General features: G+C 43.3%; 1 protein-coding gene across 12 annotated transcripts in view; it reads right to left on the bottom strand.

Moving 5' to 3' along the window:
* Nucleotides 1-25394, bottom strand: part of LOC137439601 (cadherin EGF LAG seven-pass G-type receptor 2) — a 460955-nt gene that overhangs the window by 4130 nt on the left and 431431 nt on the right. For 5 of the 12 annotated variants that reach the window (XM_068135567.2, XM_068135551.2, XM_068135516.2 and 2 more), the window contains exons 26-34: nt 21363-21475; nt 20105-20184; nt 19814-19940; nt 11532-11660; nt 6563-6699; nt 6231-6325; nt 5634-5810; nt 5239-5499; nt 4526-4802 (exon numbers count right to left, since the gene is read on the bottom strand). In XM_068135567.2, coding sequence (XP_067991668.2) covers nt 4526-4802; nt 5239-5499; nt 5634-5810; nt 6231-6325; nt 6563-6699; nt 11532-11660; nt 19814-19940; nt 20105-20184; nt 21363-21475 — 1396 coding nt within the window. Of the gene's footprint in view, nt 1-4525; nt 4803-5238; nt 5500-5633; nt 5811-6225; nt 6326-6551; nt 6700-11531; nt 11661-19813; nt 19941-20104; nt 20185-21362; nt 21476-25394 lie in introns of those variants that run through there. The other 7 variants (XM_078768347.1, XM_078768333.1, XM_068135525.2 and 4 more) reach the window with 5 other exon arrangements.

Raw genomic sequence — 25394 nt, 5'->3', positions numbered from 1 at the left:
AGATGAATATCTTGAAAAATAAGCGAAGTACCAACTTCTAATTTGGTGTGTGGGTGTATCTCGGCATAAGGAAGAACGCCATTGAAAATTGGGTCGCGACGTCAAAATCCAAGATGGCCGCCACCATATATATGTCTGAACCTTGTGAGCGAAACATCTTGAAAAATAAGCGAAGTACCAACTTCTAATCTGGTGTTTGGGTGTATCTAGGCATAAGGAAGAACGCTATTGAAAATTGGGTCGCCACGTCAAACTCCAAGATGGCCGCCACCATATATATGTCTGAACCTTGTGAGCGAAATATCTTGGAAAATAAGCGAAGTACCAACTTCTAATCTGGTGTGTGGGTGTATCTAGGCATAAGGAAGAACGCTATTGAAAATTGGGTCGGCACGTCAAAATCCAAGATGGCCGCCTCCATGTATGTCTGAACCTTGTGAGCGAAATATATCATCGCATGTTTTCTGCGTCTTCCACTTTGTCAACTCACATCACTTCCCCGATGGGGGACCTAGGCGTAACGCTTTTTTTGATGTGATTATATTGATTTTTACATAATAAAGAAATAACTGAACGCTGTTTTTTATTCTCATAATTTTTTGAGGTGTTACAGTTGAAAAAGCAAACCCGTTGGGTACCCCTAAAAATCCCGATGGTCATGACGTCATCTGCCTGACATAATAATCAAAGGCAAGGTTTTCTCAGCACGCAACAGATAATGACCGCACAACTCGCTTGAGACTCGTCAGCAAATTAATTTGACAAAGATTTTTCTGAACAAGAATCCTCTGATAGTCAAAATCATGATAAAAACTACCCGCAGCAAAACTATACTTAAGATGATGTCGCCGGTCATGTGGGTAATCAAATCGCCATTTTTTGGGAGTGTGGGGTCAATCGAGCATAAAAGTCCAAAACATTAATACATTGCTTCCAAGATATTTATTATAAAAAAAAAAAAGATTAAGTGAAGCCATATCTATTAATTAAACCAAATTTTTGTTTTGTTTTGTTTGTGGCCCTTTAAGGTTCATGTTTCCATGAGTTTTCTGGAACTGGGATATTGAAATTTCTGCAGATATGCTGGTGGATGACTCTACATACCTTGTTGTGCCCTTGTGTGTACAGCTGTTCTAACATGAGTTTTTTTTTACATCTCATTAGGAGGTGACTCCTGCTTTCTGTTTCTACCTTGCCGAACCTACACCTGTCCAATTGACTCAGTACGGCCATTTTATTAAAGCAATTGGTATAGTGTCCTTGGTCTTGGGCCTTTATTATGATTCGTTCTCCATCCCAGTTGAGCTGACCTCTTCTTTCCCTTTTTTGTCTATGCCAAATCCATTCAACTCATTTTTATATTTCCCTACTCTTTTACAATTCTCCCAGTTGTCAGTGTATAGTTGGTGATATTTTGTTTTATATATTTATTTTGTCTTTTTTGCAATTGTTGGGGTTGTATTTATTGCTGTTCCTGTTTAATGCACGACATCTTCTATTCACACCTGTATTTGGGATTTTTTTGCGAGGTGGGTTAGGGATACCTTTTCTGGTTTGCTGTCTTTGTGTTTGCTCACAATTTGATTTGGATGTCTGTTGAACTTTTCACATACTCAGCCAATCCTACAGTTGTCACTGTGCACTTGGTTGAGCTCCATCAGGCCGCTACCTCCTTCTCATCTCAGCAGATAAATTCTCAGGATGCATTCATTTTTGTAGAACATTTAGTGGATAGTAAGGAGCTTCCTTGTTTTGATATATAGTTTGTTGATTTCCACTTGTAGCCAGTTTAATATTCCACATTTGTAGTGTACTACTGGTGCTGAGTTGGTTTATGCCTTTGATTTTGTTTCTTGGGGAGAGGTATGTTTTCAGGATCAACCTCGTTATACGTAGGTATTCTTTGGCGATTGTTTTGTGTCATATTTGGTGGCCATCCTCCACTTTGAGGTATTTGTATGATGCTTCATTGTCTAGATTCTGTATTGTTGTATGTTGGTCAATTTTATGTTGTCCGTTTTTATTGGTTTACCTTGTATGAATGTGCACTTGGCACACTTATCTAGGCCTCTTCCATTTGAATGTGATCGAAGTACCGTTTCACTAATTTCAGTTGTTCTACCAATTTTTCATTGTTTGGTGCGAAACGTTTGAAATCATCCATGTGCAGTAGATGTGTCACCTTTCCTGTTTCTTTGGACTTTATTTTATTGGAAGTTAGGGTGGATTGATGTCCTGGGTCATTAATGAGGTTGCTCAGTGGGTCCAGGGCCAGACTAAACAAGAGGGGGAGGGGAAGAGGAGGGGGGGAGGGGGCGATGGGAAGGCTGATTCCATGGAAAATCCGGCATCGCATCTTCACTCCTGGTATTTCAATATTTCCTTCCGAATGCTGTAATATCAATGTGTTACTGTATTTCAGTGTTCCATTGCTTTCTCAATCAGTTTGATTATTTGGGGGTTGATCTTGCACACCTGCCTGCATTTTATCATCCATGAATGTGGGACACTACCAAAAGCTTTTCGTAGTCTATCCATGCTGTGGACAATTTGGTTCTTCTCATTTTACAGTTTTCGAGTATGGCCTTGTTTAGTAGTAGGCCATCCTTTGTTCTCAAGCATCTTGCATCCCTTCTGTTCTGCCTCTTGGGCTCTTTGTTGTGTTAGGTGGTGGTACATAATTTCCCTGACGATTCCCATTAGAAGTTTTATGTTGTTAGGTTATTGGTCTGTACTTGTGATGAGGTAGTTGGGTTTCTTCAGATTTTGGGATGAGGAAGGTGTTACCTTCTGTGAGCCACTCATCAATTACCTTTTCATCTTCGATAAGTTTTATGAATCCCGAGCGTAGTGATTGTGGAGAGCATCTTTTTGCTTTAGCCAGAAGTTTGGAATTCCATCTGGGCGAGAGCTTATAAACTTTTGCATTTTTACAAGTTTTTTTTTTCCTCATCAAATATCGCTTGGGGCATTTCCTTTTGGTGTTGCTTTTTTCTTTTCTAAATTTTGGATCCAATCCACCTCCTTGTTGTGTTCTTTTGTTTGAGTCTTCATAAGTACCTTTTCAGAAATCTTCAAGTTTGTGTGTATGTGTGTTTGTAGTTTGAGTGAATGTTTGTTTAAATTGCAGTACTACTTTACCTGTGGGCCAAAAATGCATAGTTATTGTGACCCCTAAATATCATGTTACTCCTTGCTATCCACATAATGAGATGCTCCACTAGCTCATTAAAGAGTGTTTGCAGTATACGTTGTTCCTGATGTCGTAGAATAATACAAAAATGCTACTGTTGGAAAGCTAATAATCTATTTATGTTGTGTCCATTTAATCATAAGAACGCCTGTTTTAAAAGCCTGTCTTTGCGGGTTGAAGAAGAATAAGCGTGAATACGAGCTTAATGCACCAGCACGTTCCCAGAGGGAATGGGTATTTATTAGTAAACATAAATGAGTTCCCTTATCTTTTTCTGTAAGTTCCACTAGCAAGCCTTCTCTCCACACAGGGCTTTACCCACAGCCCCATTTCTTTCTCCTGGCATGCCATTGGTGACGTACTAGCACTAGTTTGTTTAAAAGCAGCAATGCTCAGAGCTTTCACCCTTCTCATCCTTTCCCTGGATTTAATTCTTCGTTGCCATTTTGTTTTTTGACAATAGTGTCACCGACAGTCATGTGTATGTGTTTTTCTATGACAAAACGGGCTTGTACAAGATTCGTTGCCGACAGTCTTATTGCGTCTCATCGATGAACATCGGCTGGCATGCGGCGGGCTTTAGTTGTCAGTGTGCAATCTTCACCTCTATTGTAAGGAGTATTGCTTTCAGCCGAGTAATGAAGAATGTTGTGTACAATTGCTCAGTTAAGTTTATCTTAGTGTTGAGGTACAGTAGATTTCATGCTGATCCCCAAGCTTTTGGTGCTTAACGATGAGCAACTGATATTGCTGCAGAATATTTTTTTAATTATACTTTTTCCTGCCATTATAGAGCTTCTTCTTCTTTTTTATCATTACTATTATTATTTCCACTCAGAGTAAGGCTACTCCATTCACAGCAAACACGCTTGCCATAATGAACAGTTATTGAAACATTTACTTTACTCAAGTGCTGCAAATTAAGACGTATATAGTCTCTACATTCTGCTCATATCTCTTGTGATGATGGAGAGAGGAAGTGTTGCAACGTGAGACATTCAATGTATGCCTCTTATCTTTATAACCCATTTTCAAAATACAAAGCATATGCCAAGAACAAATGTCGATACTATGAAGTGTATGTTGTGTGCATGGAAAAAAGGCCACAAATAAGCACTCTGTTCAGAATATTTCCTTGTCCTGCAAGTATTCTATGTACAACCGTACGCATGAGCTTGAGGCAGAATGGAGCGCTAAGCTAAGCATCTTCCACATAAAGAGGCAGAGCATGATGTAGAGCATTGGATGGCGTTGCATGATGAGGCAGAGAATAAGCAAAGCAAGGAGAGGTTAAGACATGCAAAGAAACGGTTGCGTGTTTGTAATGCTCACTCAGAATCGGATGAATCTTCGTGAGCGGGAGACGTAAGCGCCAGGGGAATCAGACTTATGCCATTGCGTCTCTCACGGGAGTTGCTGCGACTGGAAAACTTGGAGGAGCGCCCGGTGCCTGTTCGACTGCCTTCGCTTGAACCTGCAGACGGAGCACGAGATGCGCTTCCTGGGGGTTTTATCCCAGATGTCTCTCTGCTAAGCTGATTCAAGGAACTCCTCGCTTCATCGCCCTCTGGAATGGTCGGCGGATATGGGATCCTGTTTTTCAGGATTCCTGTTGGCGAATGGTGGGAGGTAAGGTCTTGCATCAAAATATTATTCATTCATTTTGATTACTATTTATCGAGACATTTTCCTGCACCTTGTGCTGTCACGTTACAAATATTAAGGCTAAAATGTGGGCACACAGCAGTCCAACTTAATAGGGTAGAAATCTTCATAAAATGGCCAGACTATGCATGTACATTCATGGATCATTTATAAATCGATATATAAAAATAATGTAAAGCCACAAAATTACTGACAAAAGTTTTGTTGTGCAATAGTCGGTGCTTATCTGCACGATACAACATTTCTCACACTTTATCGATATTGTCTGTATTCCATATTAAATGCCTTGTAGAACATTTGTAGAATAAACTTTTAATAAAACTTCTTGATTGTCCCACCCACAAGTTCCACACAATCCAAAATACAGTGATCTGGTGCACCTTTCCGTATCTCCCCCTGTGTGACCGGCGGCTGGCATGTGCTGCCCATTTCCCTTGTGGAGAGGTCATCGCCATTGAGACGGACTCCTCCAGTTGGTGTCACATCTTCCCGGCTTCCCGCCGCCTCTCGATTATGCTCGATGTTGACCCTGGTCTCAACCTGCAGTCTATCTGCTGACGCACGGCCTTCACTATCACTGGCCGTTGTCGTAAACTCGCCCGGCCAGTATGGCTTTACATGGCCAAGTTCATATTCTGCTCCTGGGGACACGGGTCGAGGTCAGGATAACAATCAACATAAATTAGAATTCTGAGTTCCCAAAACTTACTCAACTTGTTTAATAACCACCCAGGTTAGTTGCATCATTCCACACTTTGGTTGCATCATACCACACCTTTGGGTGTGCTGTGCAGAAGATTGGGTGGCTCTCGTCTAGACCCTGGTGGGTCCCAACACGGATCCAGAGGAAAAGGCCCATCTTCATCACTGTCTGACGAATGGGTCGATGCAAGGGAAAGACTGCGCTCCTCATCCAGTGATAGGTCCGAATCTGTGTCCGAGTCCTGATCTGCTGGGGGTGGGAATGATTACGGTCCTGCAACCTAAGGAGTAAACGGATGCTATCGAGCCTTTAAATGATCTCTTTCACTGTTCTTATGATGATTCTTGTCAGTTGAATAAATACATCCATGAAAAAACTATTTAGTAACCATTTTTTCTTAAGTTTCAGCACAATTCATTGTTCGATAATTTTCAGATGTCCTTTTATGAGAAATTCATGTAAGTCCTGCACGTATTGTAAGTACAAACTCCTCCATATAAGCCATAGAGAAGTGTATAAAGATTCTCACACTTCCTGCAGCATATATCATTCATCTACCCAATCTCTCTACCACATATGATATAAACAGAACCATCTCCCTTATTTCTCAGTTTCTTTGATATTTGTGTTTCTCTGACATCAAGCCAGTAATGAGGTTGCCTCACTCACCATTGGGGTTTCCCTTGAGGCTATTGAAGGCAGAACCATCGAGGTCTGTTGGTCCAACATGTGGCACCACATTGTGCGTCAGGCAACCGTCATCCCTGCATATGGCAAACAGTAAGCAAAAATGTACACGCAAGCCAAAGAGTGCATATAACCTGGTACAGCTTTATCCAGAGTACTATACAACACCCAACCAATTACGATGAAGAGATGGCCGCAAGTGCATGCAATGGTGATGAGAGGATCAAAAGATCAAAGGGGTAAAGGAAAGTAGGTTGGAGTGAAGGTGGTCAGAACGACAAATGGGATAGGAATACAACCCACCACCTTATCACCTGAGATGGTCTGCATGGCTATTGCGGCTTTTAGCAGACCTGGCTGTGCTGACGGAGGAGAGGGTGGAGGTGCCAATATTGACACGCTGAGGAGCACCATCCTCAAAAAGTGCGCCACCACTGTAGGGTAATGAACGCTGAAGTAGAAAACAAGGAAAAAGGGGAGCCAGAGGTGGGTATGAAGGGTTTGGTTGGATCTGAGTAAATACACAGCCAACCATTGCTGAGTAGTTAGAATAAAAAAGACAAATTTTGATAGACTGGAGCTAATAGAAATATTGGTATCACCCAGAGATAACGTCACTGCTGCAGGAATCATGCATCTTAAAGTTATTATCAATGAGAACATATAGGAATTTCACTGTGTTCATAATCTATAATAATAAAAGAGCGTGTGTGTGTGTGTGTGTGTGTGTGTGTGTGTGTGTGTGTGTGTGTGTGTTTGTCAGTGTCTCCTCCATAACTCCAAAACCATGAAACTTAGTGGCCCAAAACTTTGCATGCATACTAAGGGAACTCAAAGTGATTGCATGAATGAAAACTTGGTATTTGGATAAATTTAAAGACCCCTTTTGAAGACAATTTCGGGGGTGCACATCATAAAATAAAAAAAACCTTGCCAAGATTGCGACCTACTATCCTGGTCAGCCGGCTATTCTGTTACAGGGGTCAGCCGGCTGTTCTTTCAAAACTGCCATTTTGTTTTGGCCTGCTCAACAATGCCTTGACATGGAACAGGCCACAAGTTTCTGTACGATAAAGCGCTCAAAATTAATTTATTACCTTTGCCAGAGGAGAGGGTATTGCATTTGAGTCCGTTTGTCTGTTTGTTTGTCTGTTTCTCTGTTTGTCCGCACAGAATAAATATAATTTTCTCTGCAACCGTTGGTCTGATTCACAGGAATTTTTCGCCATCGGTGCAACTCCACCTGTATAATTTTTTAATGATAATTATGACGTCATAGGTTACGTGGTTCGGCCATCATCTTGGAAAAACCGAAAAACTTTGCACCTCAACAACAAACAACAACATGCATTTTAAAAGGCCATTTTCCCTGCTAGAGCGGGGGTTAGCCTTGCGGTCCCCATGACAATCTTCTCCATTTTGCCCTATTTTCTGCATCTCTCCTTGTTAACCCCCTTGCCCGCATTTCTTCTTCCACCATCTTTAGCCAAGTCTTTCTCGGTCTTCCCCGTCTTCTACTTCCTTCTACATTCATTTCCATCACTCTTCTCAACCAGTCACTTTCATCCTTCCTCAACACATGACCAAACCATCTCAACCTGTTCCTCTTCACAGCATCAATCACAGGCTCTATTCCCATCATCTTTCGCAATTCATCATTTGTCTTCCTCTCTCTCAACGATACTCCGCACATCCGTCGAACCATTCGCATTTCCACCCTTTCCAACCTTCGTTGCTGCTCTACGTTCATTACCCATGTCTCGCTCCCATAAATCATAACACTTCTCACACATGCAGCATACACCTTTCCCTTCAGCTTCAACGACACTCCCCTCATCATCAGCACGCCACTCAATTCCCGAAACTTCTTCCATGCACATCTCACTCGAGCAACCGTTGCCGAGTCTGATCCACCTTCTCCATTCAGCATGTCTCCGAGGTAGCAAAATGTTTTCACACCTTCCAGCTTCACACCGTCTCCAAGATCCAACTCAACATTTCCTCCATCTGCAGCTCCCTCTGTGCACACCTTACATTTGAATGTAGCTGCCACACTGGTTAATGACCCTCTCAGACCACTACATTTTTGATGAACCCACTCAGCGCACATTGTACACTGAATGGAGTTCACTCCGACACCCTTCCTACACACAGCACAGGGCCACTTCCCAGTTCTTTCCACCTCACCACATGCTTTACCACTTGCCATCACCTTCGTCTTTCCGATATTCACCTTCAAACCTTTTGTCTCCATACATTCCTTCCACGTGTTCATCTTTTCCTTCAGTCCATCCATACTTTCCGCAATCAACACCAGATCATCTGCATACAACAACTCCCACGGTAAACCCTCCTTTACGTTCTGAGCCAGCACCTCCATCACAGCTACAAATAGTAGTGGACTTAGTACCGACCCCTGATGCACTCCCACCTTCACCTCAAACTCACCACTGTTCCGGTCCTTCGTCCTTACAGCTGTGCGCGCTCTTTTGTACATTGCCATCACTACTCTGATCAACCATTCCTCCACTCCTAACTTCCTCAATGCCCATGTCAATACTTTGCGTGGAACCCGATCGAATGCTTTCTCCAGATCAACAAACCCAAGAAACAACTTCTTCCTCTTATCCATGTACTTCTCCTGCAACTGCCTCACAATGAAAAGCGCGTCTGTCGTTCCTCTTCCTGGCATAAATCCAAACTGCATTTCGTCGATCTTCACTTTCTTCCTTATCCTCCTCTCCAACACCCTTTCCAATACCTTCATTCCATGCTCCAATAACTTTACCTTTGCAAGTAACAATAACAATAACTTTGCACCTCGATATCTCCTAAAGCGCTGCATAGAAAAAAAACTGAGACATGGCTCATTGTAAAGAACTCTCCATGTGGAATAACATATGTTAATGATGATGTCATAGGTGCCTCCATTATGACGTCATAATTCAACAAGTACAAAACTTCATCCGATCAAGATGAAATTTGTTGAGCATCATCTCAGCATAAATTTGTGGAGAAAAAAAAATGATGATGTCATAGGTCACGTGGTACGGGCGCCATCTTGGAAAAACGTAAACCTTTGCACCTCTATATCTCCGAAAGCGCTGCATAGAAAAATTGAGACATGACTCATGTAAAGAACTCTCCATGTGGAATAGCATATGTTAATGATTATGTGGTGTTGGGCTAGGTGTTGATGTTGGGCTAGCGGCTAGGGTGCCAGCTTAGGATCCTAGGATCCTGGGTTCGAATCCCGGTCGATCGCTGAATTAACGCCAGGGGGGTTGACTCAGCCTGTCATCCTTCCGAGGTCGGCTAATTGAGTACTAGTTCACTGGTAATTCCCTGCTTGTCGTAAAAGGCGACAAAAAGGGTTGGCGGCAGGAAGGGCATCCGGCCGTAAAACATTGCTTCAAAAAGGCGACCGAAAAACAACAACAACCACGGTCCCCGAAAAGGCCAACCCCCGCTTGCGGGGAAAAAATGGCCTCTAAAGGTGTTTTTTTTTTTGGTTTTTTTTAATGATTATGTCATAGGTGCCTCCATTATGACGTCATAATTCGACAAGTACAAAACTACATCCGATCAAGATGAAATTTGTTGAGCGTCATCTAGGGTTAAGCAAGTCTGTGATCCCTCCTTTTCCATATTTAAACAAGAAAATGTGAAATTGACAAAACATGAAACTTAACTTTTTCTGCTGTTCAGACAATTATATTGAGTGAAGAAAAGATTAAGGAAGGTGCCCAAAGTGTTACTTCATTAAGTGCAATGAAAATTATTAAGCTGCGGAATGGTCGTGAAGGCTCTCACAGAGCGAACAGTGGGCATGGCAACCATGGCCGGGGAAAATGGAGTGGGGAAATCCCCGGAGTTAGGAAGACAAAATAAATTCAATTAAACACCGAATTGAAAGAGCAATTTACATAACAGGAGGATTAGAATGAGGACTTAAAGCAACAGGACAAGCAAACTACGAGTTCAAGAGAGAATTGGAAAATATTTTCAGTGTCTACAAAGCAATTCTTGCTGAAAAAAAGAAGAAAGCAATGCAGAAGACTCTTTAGCTTCATCCAGAAGGTTGAAACGGCTCGAGCTGATGAACCTACAGCATCAACAACATCAACACCAACTCTATCACCAATAAGAAATGCAAAGAAGAAGCCAACCCCCTTCCTCACTCCCAACCCCTACTCACTCCCCACCCCTCCTTGCTCCCCATCCCTTCCTCTCTCTCTCCGCTTCTCTCCCCCCACCCCTTTCTCTTAGTATTCCCGCCAGCCAAGCGACGGGTGTCATTTGCTCGCTTATGAAATAAAGTTCCATGGCATACACAATCACTAGTTTGATTTAATTGTATCATGGCTGAAGAAAGAAACCCGATATAATCTCTACTATATCTGCAGTTTCCAATCTCAAACCAAATATTTTGAAAAGAAAAATCTGATACATTGGTTCTGACCAAAATCTGATACACAATTGTGGATTGCACATGCTAATTGGTAATGGTGGACCAATCAGGATGCACCAGGACATATCATATCCATTTATGAGTCAGTATGAATATGTCAGTGTAATATTAGACTTACAGGATGACTTTCAGGTTCACCTCATAAAATAATTCAAGGAAGGAGAAAAAAAAATTGACGCATCGTCTTTACACCACCTTATTTAACATGTTACATTAGTTCTGCATGCCTGTCCTTTGTGTCATTTATGACATCCCTAAAAACAGAAAGTTTCCTGTTTGTAATGATCTTCAATTTTTTTTTTCGACTGCCAGACAGGCAGACAGACTAAAAATATTACCTTATTCACCTGTGCACATGTGCGATAGGGATGTGATTCCATACAATTTGCCATAATTCAGAGCCAAAGCATTGCTAAACTGTAAGTTTGTGTTCCGCTCATATTCTGATTCGTGTTCTACAGTGTTCAAAATATAAAATTCAATTCAAATTAAGTAGTTCCTTGATCACAGAGTGCCGTAGACAGAGTGAACCAATCGCTTAACCACACTTTCAGCTCCACACGTGGGGTAAAAATCAACAGTAAAGGTATACTAACCACCGAGGGAAGCAAAGAGAAATTGACATTTTTGTCATTCACCCTTCATCGGAGAAAGAACTGTCTTGCTCTGACGATGGGTTAATGCTTGAAACTTCAGCTCATCCTTGATCCCCACGGTGGTTGGAATATCCAAGTCAGGAAGAAGTTGTCATGCAACTCAACAGAGAAGCAGCAGAGGTGAGAATGATCAAACATCCCTACTTGTTGCCTTACCGAAAGGAGAGAGGTTTTGGTGGTGACACCAGTATCCTCCATCTGTCGCTTTTTCCTATGGCAACAGGTGTGCCATGCCTCACGTACTTCCCGCTCAAGAAGGCAGAATGCAATGAACATGCAAATCCCCTGTGGGAATGGAGAGAATGAAGATGGAGGGTGCAAGATTAAAACACAACACTTTTGTACTTTCACAGTATAACAAGGTAGAACATGTTATAATTTCAGTGTAATGGTGGTCGTAATAAAAATGTTAATAATAATAACTAGAGCGAAGTCGATGGGGGCACCATCGCAAATCCTCACTTCCCACCAAAAGCAAAGTTTGAAGATGGAAAAAAGTTCCACCAGGATTAACCCAATATCAAATTTTGAGTTTTCCCCGCCATTTTGGCCCCATGTGACCCCAAGTCACCACCCCTGGGGCATGAATCATCGGTCAAATCCAAATAAAATCGTTAAATATTTAATGCATCACCCAATATGTTGATTGCATATACAAAGTTTCATTTAAAAATGTTTACAAATGTGCCCATAATTGCATTTTTTTGGCATTTCACCTTTTGACCCCACCACAGAAATCTGGGCCAAAAAAGATACTGTTCTTGCACTTTCGTGCCATGTCGTGATCATAACGACCAAGTTTAGTGAATTTCTGCACAACTGTTAAGGAGGACATCGCGTGACGAACGGACATACGGAGCTGATTACTATATCCCCTCATTTTTTTTTCCAAAAAGCGTGGGGATGAATGAATGAATGAATGATCGTTTTTTTAAGGCCATTTTTCCCCGCTAGAGCGGGGGTTAGCCTTGCGGGCCCCATGACAATCATGGTTTCCTGTTTGAGGCAATGTTTTTACTGTTGGAAAACTGTTGTTGGGATGTTTTACTGTTGGGATAATAATAATAATAATATACTAAACGAATGTTCAGGGCCATACGAAAATTTCAATATGTGAAAAAAGTGCATCTCACGTCACCGAGGTGCTGAATCAGTCAGTGTTCTTCAGCGTGGAACACTTTTGCATCGTCAAAAATTAAATCAATGCGCAATTTAAAAATATAATTTAAAAAAATTGCCTTAAAGGATGACATTTAACGGAACAGTTTAACGGAACAGAATTTAACGAAAAATTGCCTTGAGATCTCGTGAGATCTTGTGGGCGACGTCACGGATTTTCGAAGCTGTACACGTTCTCCACGTTTTCGAAGTTGTCATTGTACACAATTGTATTTTGTCGAAACTGTATTTATCCTTCGGCATGTGAACCTTTAGTGTGTCCCTCGGAAGATTCTCCGTGTTAATTTTTCATAAATTAATCGTTACTGTTCGCCCGGCGTGTGCGGCCTTGTAGCTTCAGGCGTCCCCGTCACGTCGAAGTTTGTTCACTTAAGTTTCTTCCTTTGCTGTTTTTGTTTGGTTCTTAGATTTTTCCCTTCTCCCCCGAACTTCCCCGAACATCTACTCTTTGTCTAACGTTTTAACTCCCCCCCCCCCAAAAAAAACAAAAAAACAACAACAACATTTATTTCCCTTTCTCCACGTGTCTCATCGTGTGCTTCTCATCGTGTGTGCTTTTGTCTCATCGTGTGCTTCTGTCCAGGTGCGCTATCTCGCCCCGCCCCCATTATCTCCTTGCCTTCCACCTTTTGCCCTGTTCAAGTGACTCATGGTTGTCCCTCTAGGCCCTCTCCCCATTGGTATTTTTGTGAATATTAGATTGTTCTTCACGGTTCTGTTTAAATATGTTTAAACTTTCCCCTGGAATGTTTTATTCAGTGGTATATCACAACACGCTGTTTTTCTTCCTATTTAAAAGGCTCCTTTCAATTTCCTCTTCAACTCATTCCACTTCAAAAAAATATTCAATCTCTAATAATTATTTCTTACTACATGCTCTAAAATCTAAATTCTCATTCATTCCACCCCTCTTCCATCGTTCTTAAACGGATCGCGAACTTGAAAATCACAATAAACCCAATTTGTTATAAATGTTCGTCTTTCATTAATCATCCACTTTCTAAACTCCCCCCTTGCCCCTCCCCTCCAAATCTCCCCCATTCCCCCTCACCTCCTAAACTCCCCCCTTGCCCCTCCCCCCATTAACTACCCCTAGCCCCTCCCCTCCCAAATTCCCCCTTTGCCCCTCCCCTCCTAATCTCCCCCCTAGCCCCTCCCCTCCTAAACTCCCCCCTTGCCCCTCCCCTCCAAATCTCACCCCTTGCCCCTCCCCTCCCAAATTCCCCCCTTGCCCCTCCCCTCCTAATCTCGCCCCTTGCCCCTCCCCTCCTAAACTCCCCCCTCCCCTTCAAAACTCGCCCCCAACCCCTGCCCTTCAAATCTCCCCCCCCCTACCATCCCCCTCCAATTCTCCCCCCTCCCCACAAAGCTGCCTCCTCCCCACTTCGTCTCCCTTCTATCTCATACCTCCACCTCCCCCAACCTTCTACTTTCCTCTGCCCCGCCTCAAACAACCCCTCACTGTGCCTCATCCCATCACCTTCAAACCTTTCGTCCTCCTCATCCTTCCCTTTCTTGTAACTCTTCTGTAATCTCTGACACACTATCAACTGCTCTCCCTACCTCCCCCTCTCATCCTTCATCTGACCCTACCCCTCCCCTCCCCTGTCCTACACCCCATGCTCCTCCTCTCACCTCATTAACGGTATGGACCTCAAACATCCGGGGCCTTCGCTCAAACCTGATTGATCTCTCCATTCAGGTTGCTTCTGACAATCCAGACTTGATCTGCTTAACAGAAACTTTCCTCCTTCAAGATGTCTCTGATTCCTTAATATCTCTTCCTGGTAACTCCCTCCTCCAGTATGATAGACCTGAGCCTCGTCCTGGTGGTGGGGTTGCTATCTTTATCAAAAACTCTCTTCCTCACTCTCCTTGCACTGCCCTCTCTCCACCCCACCCCCAGGAGTACCTATGGCTACGGCTTCCTCTCCACTCCCACCTTTTGTTCATATGTGTTCTGTACCATCCTCCAAACAGTGATGACTCCATTTACATTTCGCTGTCTGACAACATGGACCAATTTCTATCAACTCATCCAAACTCTCTCTTCCTCATATGTGGTGATTTCAATTGTCACCAGGCCAGTTGGCTGGGTGTGGGTACCTCTCTCACCAGCCATGGCACCTCAGCAAAGGACTTCTGCGACTCATTGGGACTGACACAATCTGTCAATTTCCCGACCCGGATCTCAGTCAATGGAGTATCTTCTCTTCTAGACTTGGTTATGACAAACTTCCCTGCAAATGTCTGCTGCTCTTCTGCTCCAATCGGTTCTTCTGATCATGTGCTTGTTAAAGTGGACATCTCTCTGGCCATTCTCAGAGAGCCTCCTCAGCGTTGACAAGTCTGGCATTTCACTCAGGCCGACTGGCACGGTCTTCAAGCAGCCATCAATCATCTGGACTGGTCTCCCATCTCTACTGCCTCTGACATTAATTCTTCCTGGGAATTCTTCCAAAGCAAACTGCTCTCTCTCTCATGCACAGATTTATCCCATCTCGTCTTCAGTTCTCTTACCCTTCTGGTGTTTCTGTTTCTGGTGTTTGTTCTCCTTCCATCCCCTACCTTACCTCAAATGGCTACACAGTTGACACCGCACGTGACAAAGCGGATTGCCTCAACTCTGTGTTTGCCTCAAAATCTTGTGTCCCAAACCCATCTCTCTCTGTTCCCACCTTTCCCAGTCGAACCCAACTGCTCCTGGACTCTGTGTCCTTCTCTCCTGACAAGGTGGAGAAGTTTTTGTCAAACCTCGACTCTGATCCTGCAACTGGACCAGACGGCATCAGCCCACGGGTCCTAAAATCCTGCTCTGCCGCTCTATCTCACCCTGTCTCTGTTCTTTTCACCCTCTCTTTTGCTCAAGGTCATCTGCCAGCATCTTGGAAATCAGCAAACATTACCGCTTTACACAAAAAATGTGCAAAACAGATCCTTGCAACTGCAGACCAATCAGCCTGCTGCCAATTATCAGCAAAGTCATGGAATCCATCATTGCTTCGGATCTCAAATCCTTCCTCTTCTCCAATGGCTTGATCTCCGATCATCAATTTGGATTCAGACCAGGTCATTCTACTCTGGACATGTTGCTTCTGCTGTCTCAACAATGGATGGAGGTTCTCAATGCCAAACAGGAAATCAGAGCTGTCTCCCTTGACATATCACATGCCTTCGATACGGTCTGGCACCCAGCTCTGCTCACCAAACTCGCCTCCTATGGTATCCATGGGAATCTCCTCGCATGGCTTGCGGACTTCCTTTCTGGTCGTCGTCAACGTGTGGCCCTGAATGGATTTCTCTCATCTCCCCTTCCTGTTCTGGCTGGAGTTCCCCAAGGTAGTGTTCTGGGCCCTGTGCTATTTCTGGTATTCATCAATGATCTCTCCGACTCTCTGGAAAATCCTCGCTATCTCTTTGCTGATGACTCCACTCTCTGCCGCTCCATTCCTCATCCCTCAGATCAGCAGTCTGCAGCCTCCTCACTCTCTGCAGAACTGGACAAAATTACAGACTGGTCAAACAAGTGGAACATGTCTTTCAATCCTGACAAATCTCACACTCTCACTACGTCTCTCCGAAAAGACCGACTGGAAAACCCTCCCATCCACTTTCTCAACAATCCTCTCCAATAAGTTCTGTCGCCCAAGCTTTTGGGTCTCACTATCTGCCATGATATTTCTTGGGAAAACCACATTTCCAAGCTGGCCTCCAAAGCCAGTCGCTGTCTGGGCATCCTCCGTCGTGCGAAGTCCTTCCTTGGCACACCTGAGCTCCTCACCACATACAAGGCTTTCATCCGCAGCTCAATGGAATACTGTTCCCCCCTCTGGGCCGGTGCTCCTGCCTCACACCTAGCCCGGCTTCACGATGTTGAAACCAAAGCTTTCAGAATCACTGGAATCTCCTGTGATGAAGCTAACTCCGAAGGCTTTTCACTCACTCACCGCAGGCAGGTTGGTGGTCTTTCTGTCTTCTACCGACTCCTCTCCAGCCTTGCTCCCCCAGCTCTCTCTGTGCTCTGTCCCCCAAATATTCCTACAGGTCGCACAAGATCTGCCTGCAACCCTCTTATGGTTAAACTGCCAAAATCAAGGTTCTCTGCTCACCTTCACTCTTTCATTCCCCTTTTCTCCCACCTCTGGAACAAACTCCCCCACTCCCTTCAATCCCACTCCTCCCTGCAGGTCTTTAAAACAGCTGTTCCCCACCATCTCTTATCTTCCCCCATCCAAAACCTTGATCTTTTCTACCCCCGCTAATTTTCACCCCAGATACACTTTTTTGAAATTCCGACTTCTTTCCTGGAAGTCCTTGCAGTGTCCATATGTTTTATACCTCTCCCACCTCCCCCCAAGCCCTCTCCCTCCCACAGTTCTCTCGATGTCTTTGCTCTCAAATGTTGTGTTTGTGTCCGTCCTTCCCCCTCTCTCCACATCTTGTCTACCGCTCCCCTTATTTTGTGTTTTGTGGGTCGGTTTGACTTTTTGTGTGATTAATGTTAGCTCTTTCATGAGCCTCGATCTGGTATACTAAAAAACAAAACAAAACAAAAAACAGGAACTTTGTATGCGAGAGAGCAAGATGGCACATGGCAGGTATGTGTGGCTCTTTGAGTAAATTACAGAGACATGTCAGGTATGTGGGGTTCTTTGAAGCAGTGCTCAACCTCAAAGAGCTGGGATTGTTCAGCAGTACCTTGACAAAAGCACATTCCATAAGGATTATTTAGCCAACTCCCCCAACAACATCTGAATCGTACTGAACATTTGTGAGACATGAGACAGATTGAACCACAATAGCATCAGTTACATCCACAGACATTGGATCAGCTCGGAGATGATTGCTTCCAGGAGTGGAACCTATTCTACTGATTAATCCCCAGCATCCTGAGATACAACCAATCTGTTGGTCATGCTTGGGGCTCACAAACCACATCATGAGCCTCATGGAATGGTGGGGTTTGGCAGTGACTGATTGGACTACTGTTTGTGAATCTACCCAGAGGTACATCTCAAAAGATCTGAAAACACTCTTTGCTTATTGCCCAAAATACTATACAGTATATACTTTGCAGAACATACCTGTGATCATTCTTCATGATGATCACTAATGGTCTTGAAACAACATATGGCCTCTTTTCAGCATTAATATTTTCCTTTTGGAGTTTTCCCCTTGTACTTTTGGCTATTTTGTTGAAACGATTACGATAATAATAATAATAACTAGAAAGCATCTCATATTGCAAAGCTCCTCCATGTCCGCTTTGTACTCAAACTAAACGTGACGAAAACGACAGTTAAAAAAATTGTACATTTTATTCATTTGTTGAAATGATATATGTGGGAAAATTACACGCGCTGACCAGGAATCAAACCCCGGTCCTCTGGTGAACCGTACCAGTGCTCTGCTATCTGAACTATCTGGGTGACCCTGACCGAGCATGCAATTTTCCCACACATAGAATTGCCACTCTCTTTCCGTCAATGCTTCCGGGGCACTTGCTGCCAACCACAGGAGCACCAACGGCCTGAACACGAGAGGGTCTTCCTCCAATGGGGGGACAAATCCATGCCCTCTATTATAAACACCATTGGGGGCGTAGTGAAGCAATTAGATTAATGAACAGGATTAAATAATTGAATTGATATCGGTGGGAAAATTACATGTAATTATTTTTGTATCAAAATAATGGAATTTTCCCACATATATCAATTTAATTATTTAATCCTGTTTATTAATCTAATTTATTCATTTGTGTACACCATATTCTAAACCTGGTGTTGCCTTAACGGTTAGGGTGCTGGCTTGGGATTCTAGGGTCCTGAGTTCAAATCCTGGTCGGTCGTTGAATTAACACCACGTTGATTGACTCAGCGTGTCATCCTTCCGAGATCCGTGAAATGAGTACCAGTTTACTGTGATGAATGAGCCATTTGAGTATCCTGCGTCGGAGTGACGACCCATCCAGGATCATACCCACTAGCCTAGGGAACTGCTTCGGCAGCCATATGCATCTGATGATGCAGGAGTGGACATCATCATCTCCATAATTCTCATAATAAAGGTTTGTTGAAGATTTGATTATAAAAGTTCAAATGGTAAAAAAAAGTTGTGGCTTGAACAGACACACTGAAGCTCAATGGTAAATAAATAAAGAAACACAGAAGTAATGAAAAAAATGGGGCGTCTCGTGCTTGACGCATTGCTGCGGGGCTAAGAAATACTATTTATAGTCACTATGACTTTGCCCTTTCACATTTTGACCCAAATTTTAATTATTTTCTCCATATTTTTATAATAAGAGTTTAAAATTTGGTGACACAGCCTCATATGGTAAAAAGGTATGGCCTGGACACATGCGGACACAGACGGACATGAGTGCACACACACACACACACACACACACACACACACACACACACACACACACACACACACACACACACACACACTTAATTAATTGTACAGTATCGGTTGTTCCTAAACTTAAATAATTTAAAGGATTGTTGTAAGTGATGTTAATTTCACAACATCCCATATTCAACTTTATTTAAATTGTAAACCTCAAACATAGTTTCTCCACCTAAAGCAAGAACGTTAACCCGTAAGCAACTGACTAGTTTCCCGACTGCATGGATCATCAGCTGGGCACCTTCTTCCTCGGGTTTCGATCCTTTCAGCCCAGGACATCTCCAAACGGCGGATCCACAACCTCGATCATGGATCCACATCAATAGATGGTACATCAGTAGATCCACAACCTCAGTTGCGTCCAGGCAGTCAGTCAACCCATCGATGCAACATCACTTATTCCAACTTTACTCGCAATAGGATTTAATGTTTTATCATATATTTATAACTTTCCTTACACACTCGATCATATGATAATATCATTAAATCATTCACATCTTACCCTTAAATACATCAATCGACCAACCAACATGACCACACCACCAACTTTCTATCAAACTGCACTTCGAATGTTCAAACTGTCATTTATAACGGTTTTAACACAAACATTTAACACAAACACACAAACACACACACACACACACACACACACACACACACACACACACACACACACACACACACACACACACACACACACACACACTTGCAAAACCCTGTTTCCCACTGTGTGGGGGTGCAGCATACGGGCTAATAATAATGATCATATAATGAGAATCGTAATATAATAGAATATAATATGTAATGAAAAATAACTATGAAAATAAAGCCCAAGCTATCTTTACCAGCAGTGCAGCACATATGACAAAGAGGTAGTGAAGCAGCAGGACGTGGTTGTTGACCGCCAAAAGACCCGTGAGCCACGTTACGGTCAGCAGCAGCAGTAGGAAGAAGGCCACACGTATCTCCGTTCTTTAATTTCACGCACACAAACATGCGGGTGCACCATTCATGTTTACACCACATTTCAACAAAGCTATGGATGAATAACTTGGATTAACTGCACTGAATGCACTGAATAACTTGGATTAACTTTACAATTTGCTTTTTATATATTTATTGGCATGGTAACTTACACAGCAACAAAGGTTTTCATGCCTCGCCGTGACGCTGCACAAGACTGTCTTGTGGAAAGTCCGATAAGCACCAGGTTTGTCTACAGCACACAGAAATCACCAGTGTGAAGTGACATTGTGAGGAGCAGAAATGTGTGCATTCATGCATGTTTCCATGTGTGCATGTGTTTTTCTCACAAACACCTGACGGGCAGAAAAGCAGTAAAACTGCTTCTATTCATCTACAATCTATCCAACAAACTCAACATCATGAAAATCTGAGGAAGATTATTAAAGTTAAGATAAAAGGGTGTTTTTTTGTTAATTAGGTCACTATCTGAAAAAGTAGGTGAAGGCCACTAATCAAATATCAGGTGTACAACGTCAGTGCAGCTACACTATTATGATGCGAGGACATCTTGGAAAGCCAAGCAGTTTTTACGATTCCACATTGGCAAAAAAAACGCATTTTTTTTTCTTCAGATTGCTATTTGACCTTAGCTTTTAACTCGGAGGGGTATGATGTAAATTTAGCATAGATGTGCCATACCCTAAGCTATCTATAGAGGGCTATTTCTTTCCGATCAGACAAAAGTTAGTCGAGTTTTGGTGAAAAATATCAAATCGTCTATAATTAGGTCATTACCTTAAATTATGTCATGACCTTAAAATTAGGTCAAGGTCATAAAAATGTCAACCCCAAATACTTTTTATTCCCATTATTGCTAAAAAAAAATCATTCTGACAGTCCGAGCTGGCTTTGAGATACAGCTCGGACATTGTCAGAAAAAATCTGCGAGGTCGGTGGATTGAATAGCTTCGACATTGGCTGGTGAACACCAAACTGGGCATCCTGTCTCCTGGTATTAGTTGGTGGATGTTGAAGATCCTACAGTGTCTTTTGTGCAAAGTAGGCGATTTATCACCGTCATCCTGAACAAATTGCAAAATCCTGCCACTTTCAGTGAGGTATGCTGTGATGAAGCGGCGACTCATCTAGATGACAAAAACATGTCTTGATACACCCTAGTGCTTTGTAAATAATATGGCTATCTCATTAAATAGTGGATACAAAGAGCACGTGAAGGTTATTGACCTGGTGCAGAAGTCCAAACAATAAATAGTGAACTGTGCTTACTTTTCAGTTAAGGAGGAAAAACTTTAATTTAAGGATAATTCAGTTAAAACTATCTGGAAACTCATCAATAGGTGATGTATTGACATGGAAAAACCAATATGATTCTTCACTCAAGCTACGCATAATGGAAGGCCATCTTACCAAAACAGCACAGCCGATGGGCCCAGCAAAACTCCAGATCAGAGTGTCTTGGATAGATAGCCAGCAGAAATCAGGATTACCGTATCCCTCGGGATCGAGTCCCACTGCAAGGCCTGCAGAAGTAAGGGTTGAAGTAAGCATCATGAATTAGCAAACCACAGGAGGACATGCATCAAAATGTACAAGAAAATAACAGAATGCATCAATAATTGTTTATTCTCCATAACCTGGGCGTCACACAAGTGACCATCAGTTACATAAGATGGTGAAGTATTTTATTTGCTGATACAAGATTGAGGCTCATTGAGAAGCAATGTGACAGGGTAAAAAAGCAACAAACTGACAATGGAGCAGTGGGACTCCAGTTGGACACAATAAGGTTATGAGCGAAAAGGAAAAGAGAAGAGAGGACAGGGGAAGAAACAGTAATCTGAAAAAGGAGGGTTGGATTAGGCATGGTTAATGCGGGTAAAAATAATTGTGGGTAAGGATGGGGGATGACAAAAGATAGTGGCATGCTAGAATCCCTGGAGGGAGACTGGGAATGAACAGCCACAGGAAGGCAGTTCCATAGACCTGAAAGGACAGGGACAAAAGAGGTGGGGCTGAGAAACCAAACATAGACCAGAGGTCAAGTGGTTAAAAAAAAAAACAGAGGGGCCAACAACCTGTCTACAATGTAAGAGCAACAGACCTTGTGGTTCAGCCTCATCGAGGAAGATGACAATGAGGTTAATGGTTTAATAAGCTACAAATGATTTACTGTATAGACAGTGTATTGCCCGGTTACCTCCACCACCGAAGGTCGAAAGGTCGAAATCGCCTAAAATCGTCAATTTTTTTGTATTTTTCTGAGCGGTTTCGTCATGTTTAGCATACGGAAGAAGAAGAAGTCCGAGTACAAAGCGGACATGGACGAGCTTTGCATTTTCAGATGCTTTCTAGTTTAAATTGAATTATATACTTGTACGCTGTAGAATACAAATCGCCTTCATAATAAATCCAACAAGCGTTACGCCTAGGTCCCCCGTCGTTGAAGTGATGTGAGTTGACAAAGTGGAAGACGCAAGGCGGCCATCTTGGATTTTGACGTGGCGACCCAATTTTCAATAGCGTTCTCCCTTATGCGTAGATACACACACACACCAGATTAGAAGTTAGTAGTTCGTTTATTTTTCAAGATATTTTGCTCACAAGGTTCAGACATATATATGGTAGCGGCCATCTTGGATTTTGACGTGGCGACCCAGTTTTCAATAGCGTTCTTCCTTATGCCTGGATACACCCACACACCAGATTAGAAGTTGGTACTTCGCTTATTTTCCAAGATATTCCACTCAAGGTTCAGACATACATGGCGGTGGCCATCTTGGATTTTGACGTGGTGACCCAATTTTCAATAGAGTTCTACCTTATGCCTAGATACACCCACACACCAGATTAGAAGTTGGTACTTCGCTTATTTTTCAAGATATTCCGCTCACAAGGTTCAGACATACATGGCGTCAGACATACATGGCGGCGGCCATCTTGGATTTTAACGTGGGTTGCACCCACACACCAAATTAGAATTAGGTCCTTCGCTTACGCATGCACGCACGCACGCACGTTCGCATGCACGCACGGATGCACGCACACACGGACAGAGGGGAAAACCATAGTCCCCCTTTCGCTCTGTGGTGCGACGGGGGACAATAAAAAAAAAACCCACCGTTTAGAGGCCATTTTTCCCCGCAAAGCGGGGGTTGGCCTTTTCGGGGACCGTGGTAGTTGTTGTTTTTTGGTCCCCTTTTTGAAGCAATGTTTTACGGCCGGATGCCCTTCCTGACGCCAACCCTTTTTGCCGCCTTCAACGACAAACAGGGAATTACCAGTGAACTGGTACTCAATTACCAGCGACAGGGGACAATAACCAGGCTATATTGATAAATAGCATGAGAGAGCATGGAATGTGAGAGGGACAGTATCAGGGTGAAGAAGAGGCCTCCAATATGGCTCTGTGCAATGCCTATTGACACTGCATTCTATGGCGATTAATAAAGCCTCCATCTCCTAAACTGTGACTCGTCTGTCTTATTACAGTGTATAAGGGTGGTGTATGCAAAACCTCCGGATTTTAAAAACAATTTAAAAAATCATTATTTTATTAAAATTGAAGTACTGTATACTTCAATTGTATACTGCATTGGGTATTGTGTTCGATGAACACTTTAGTCATTAATGGAATCGTTTTCATTTACACCCTGTTGAACATAAAAATCAGGAAGGGTTAGCAGGGTAGGTTAGAGGTAATATACTGTTACGTTTATGGGGGTAGCTAATGAAATACCTTAGTCCAGATAGGATTGTATAGGGCAGTGTGCTCCGAATGTCACGAAGAAGAAACCTTACTGTAATTAAGTCAGGCCCGGATGTCCGTGTAAGCGTTATACATCTCCCCGCGAGGGGTGGAGCTATGCCAATTAGTTATGGTATAAGGGTAAATTCCTGTGTGTAGTCGCTCTGTATTATTTTTCCCATCGTTCTTATGGCACTTAAACCACAAGCCATGTGATCAGCGCCTAAATTAAATAAAGCGATCGCTGGCCAGACCCGGACACTACCACTGACACCACCCAGCTTGAATCTTCTCGATGGGCGGCAAGTGCGGCTGTGAGGCCACGCCCCGAAGAACGATTGGTTGGGGTGTGTAGGTGGCGCTAGGTGATTGGAGTGAGTGTGATATCGGAGAGAACATTCGAGACAAAGGAGTAAAAAAGGACATGTCCCGCCATTTTCTCTCTCTAGTCGTCTAGTGTCTTCTCTAGATTTGTGCAGGGACGCAAATCTTCCTCAGATTTTCATGATGTTGAGTTTGTTGGATAGATTGTAGATGGATAGAAGTAGTTTTACTGCTTTTCTGCCCGTCAGGTGTTTGTGAGAAAAACACATGCACGCACGGAAACATGGGGTTTCATTGTGAGCGGAAGCACTTCCCTCTCTCGCTCTGTTCTGGCGTTCGTGGAAGGCGGTTCAAGTTGCCTTGTCTCTCTTACGCTGGGCGTCATTGCGAGCGGACACATTCCCTGTCTCTCTTGGTCTGGCCTTCATCGCGAACGGTCACAGTTTATACACTCTCCTTGGTACTGGCTTCGTCACAGCTGCACTTCGTGTCGTGTGCGCCTGGGAAGTTCCGGACGGTCGGAGCTCGGTGCCGCCGAGTGAGAAGGATGAGGGAGGAGCTCTGGCCTGTTCGCTTCATGTCGGCAGCGAGCGATGAACGTGACTTTGTGCCAACGCGTGTTTTCCCATGCATGGACGCGAGACCTGTGACGGCCCTGGTCGGTAAAGGACGCCAGGCGGAGTATCAGCCAACGCACCACAGTACACTACGCATTTATTGTCATGTTTTTCCCTTGTGTTGTATACGAGTCCATATGGAGGGTCCCTCAGTTTAGGAATTTAGTGTCACCTTTTTATTGTATTGCGTTTGTTTTCATTAAATTCATTATTTATTGCATTTCTGTGCCGTGCCTGTCTTGTACGTTTATTTGTTGTGGGGATTGGAAAACCCCCGTGCCACGTCCGTCCGTACAGGTAAGCCCTCGCTGCCCTCCACTACCCCCGCACATGCACAAGGTACCGCCATAGTTGGGTATATGCCTCGGAGTTGAAGCTCGTTTGGTCATCTGTCGCCCTGAGGTCTTCACTACATTGTGGACACGCCAACACTTTGAGCTGTCTAGTATGGGGTCGATTCTTGACCCAACTATAAACTGCCACAGGCAGCATATCATCCGTTGTATGGGATGTTAAATTGTTATGCTGGAGACATGTACAGTAGCATTTGTTGCTGGTGGACATTAAAGATCTTTCACAAAGAGTTGCCGTCTGCACAATGGCCAAATTCCAAATTCCTGCCCCAACTACGACCACAACGTAGGCCATGACGAATCAGCCAGTGCCTTTCCTTGTCTTGGAAGCTTCTCCAGCAGTCTCCAACCCCATGTGGTGGGTATTGGATGAATCCATCCATTAAAAAAACAACTGAGG

Source organism: Myxine glutinosa, chromosome 1 (assembly GCF_964187855.1).
Source record: "Myxine glutinosa chromosome 1, kmMyxGlut1.1, whole genome shotgun sequence".
In the NCBI taxonomy this organism is placed as follows: domain Eukaryota; kingdom Metazoa; phylum Chordata; class Myxini; order Myxiniformes; family Myxinidae; genus Myxine; species Myxine glutinosa.
The sequence above is the reverse complement of the archived record's forward strand: the minus strand, read 5'-3'. Positions and strand labels throughout refer to the sequence as shown.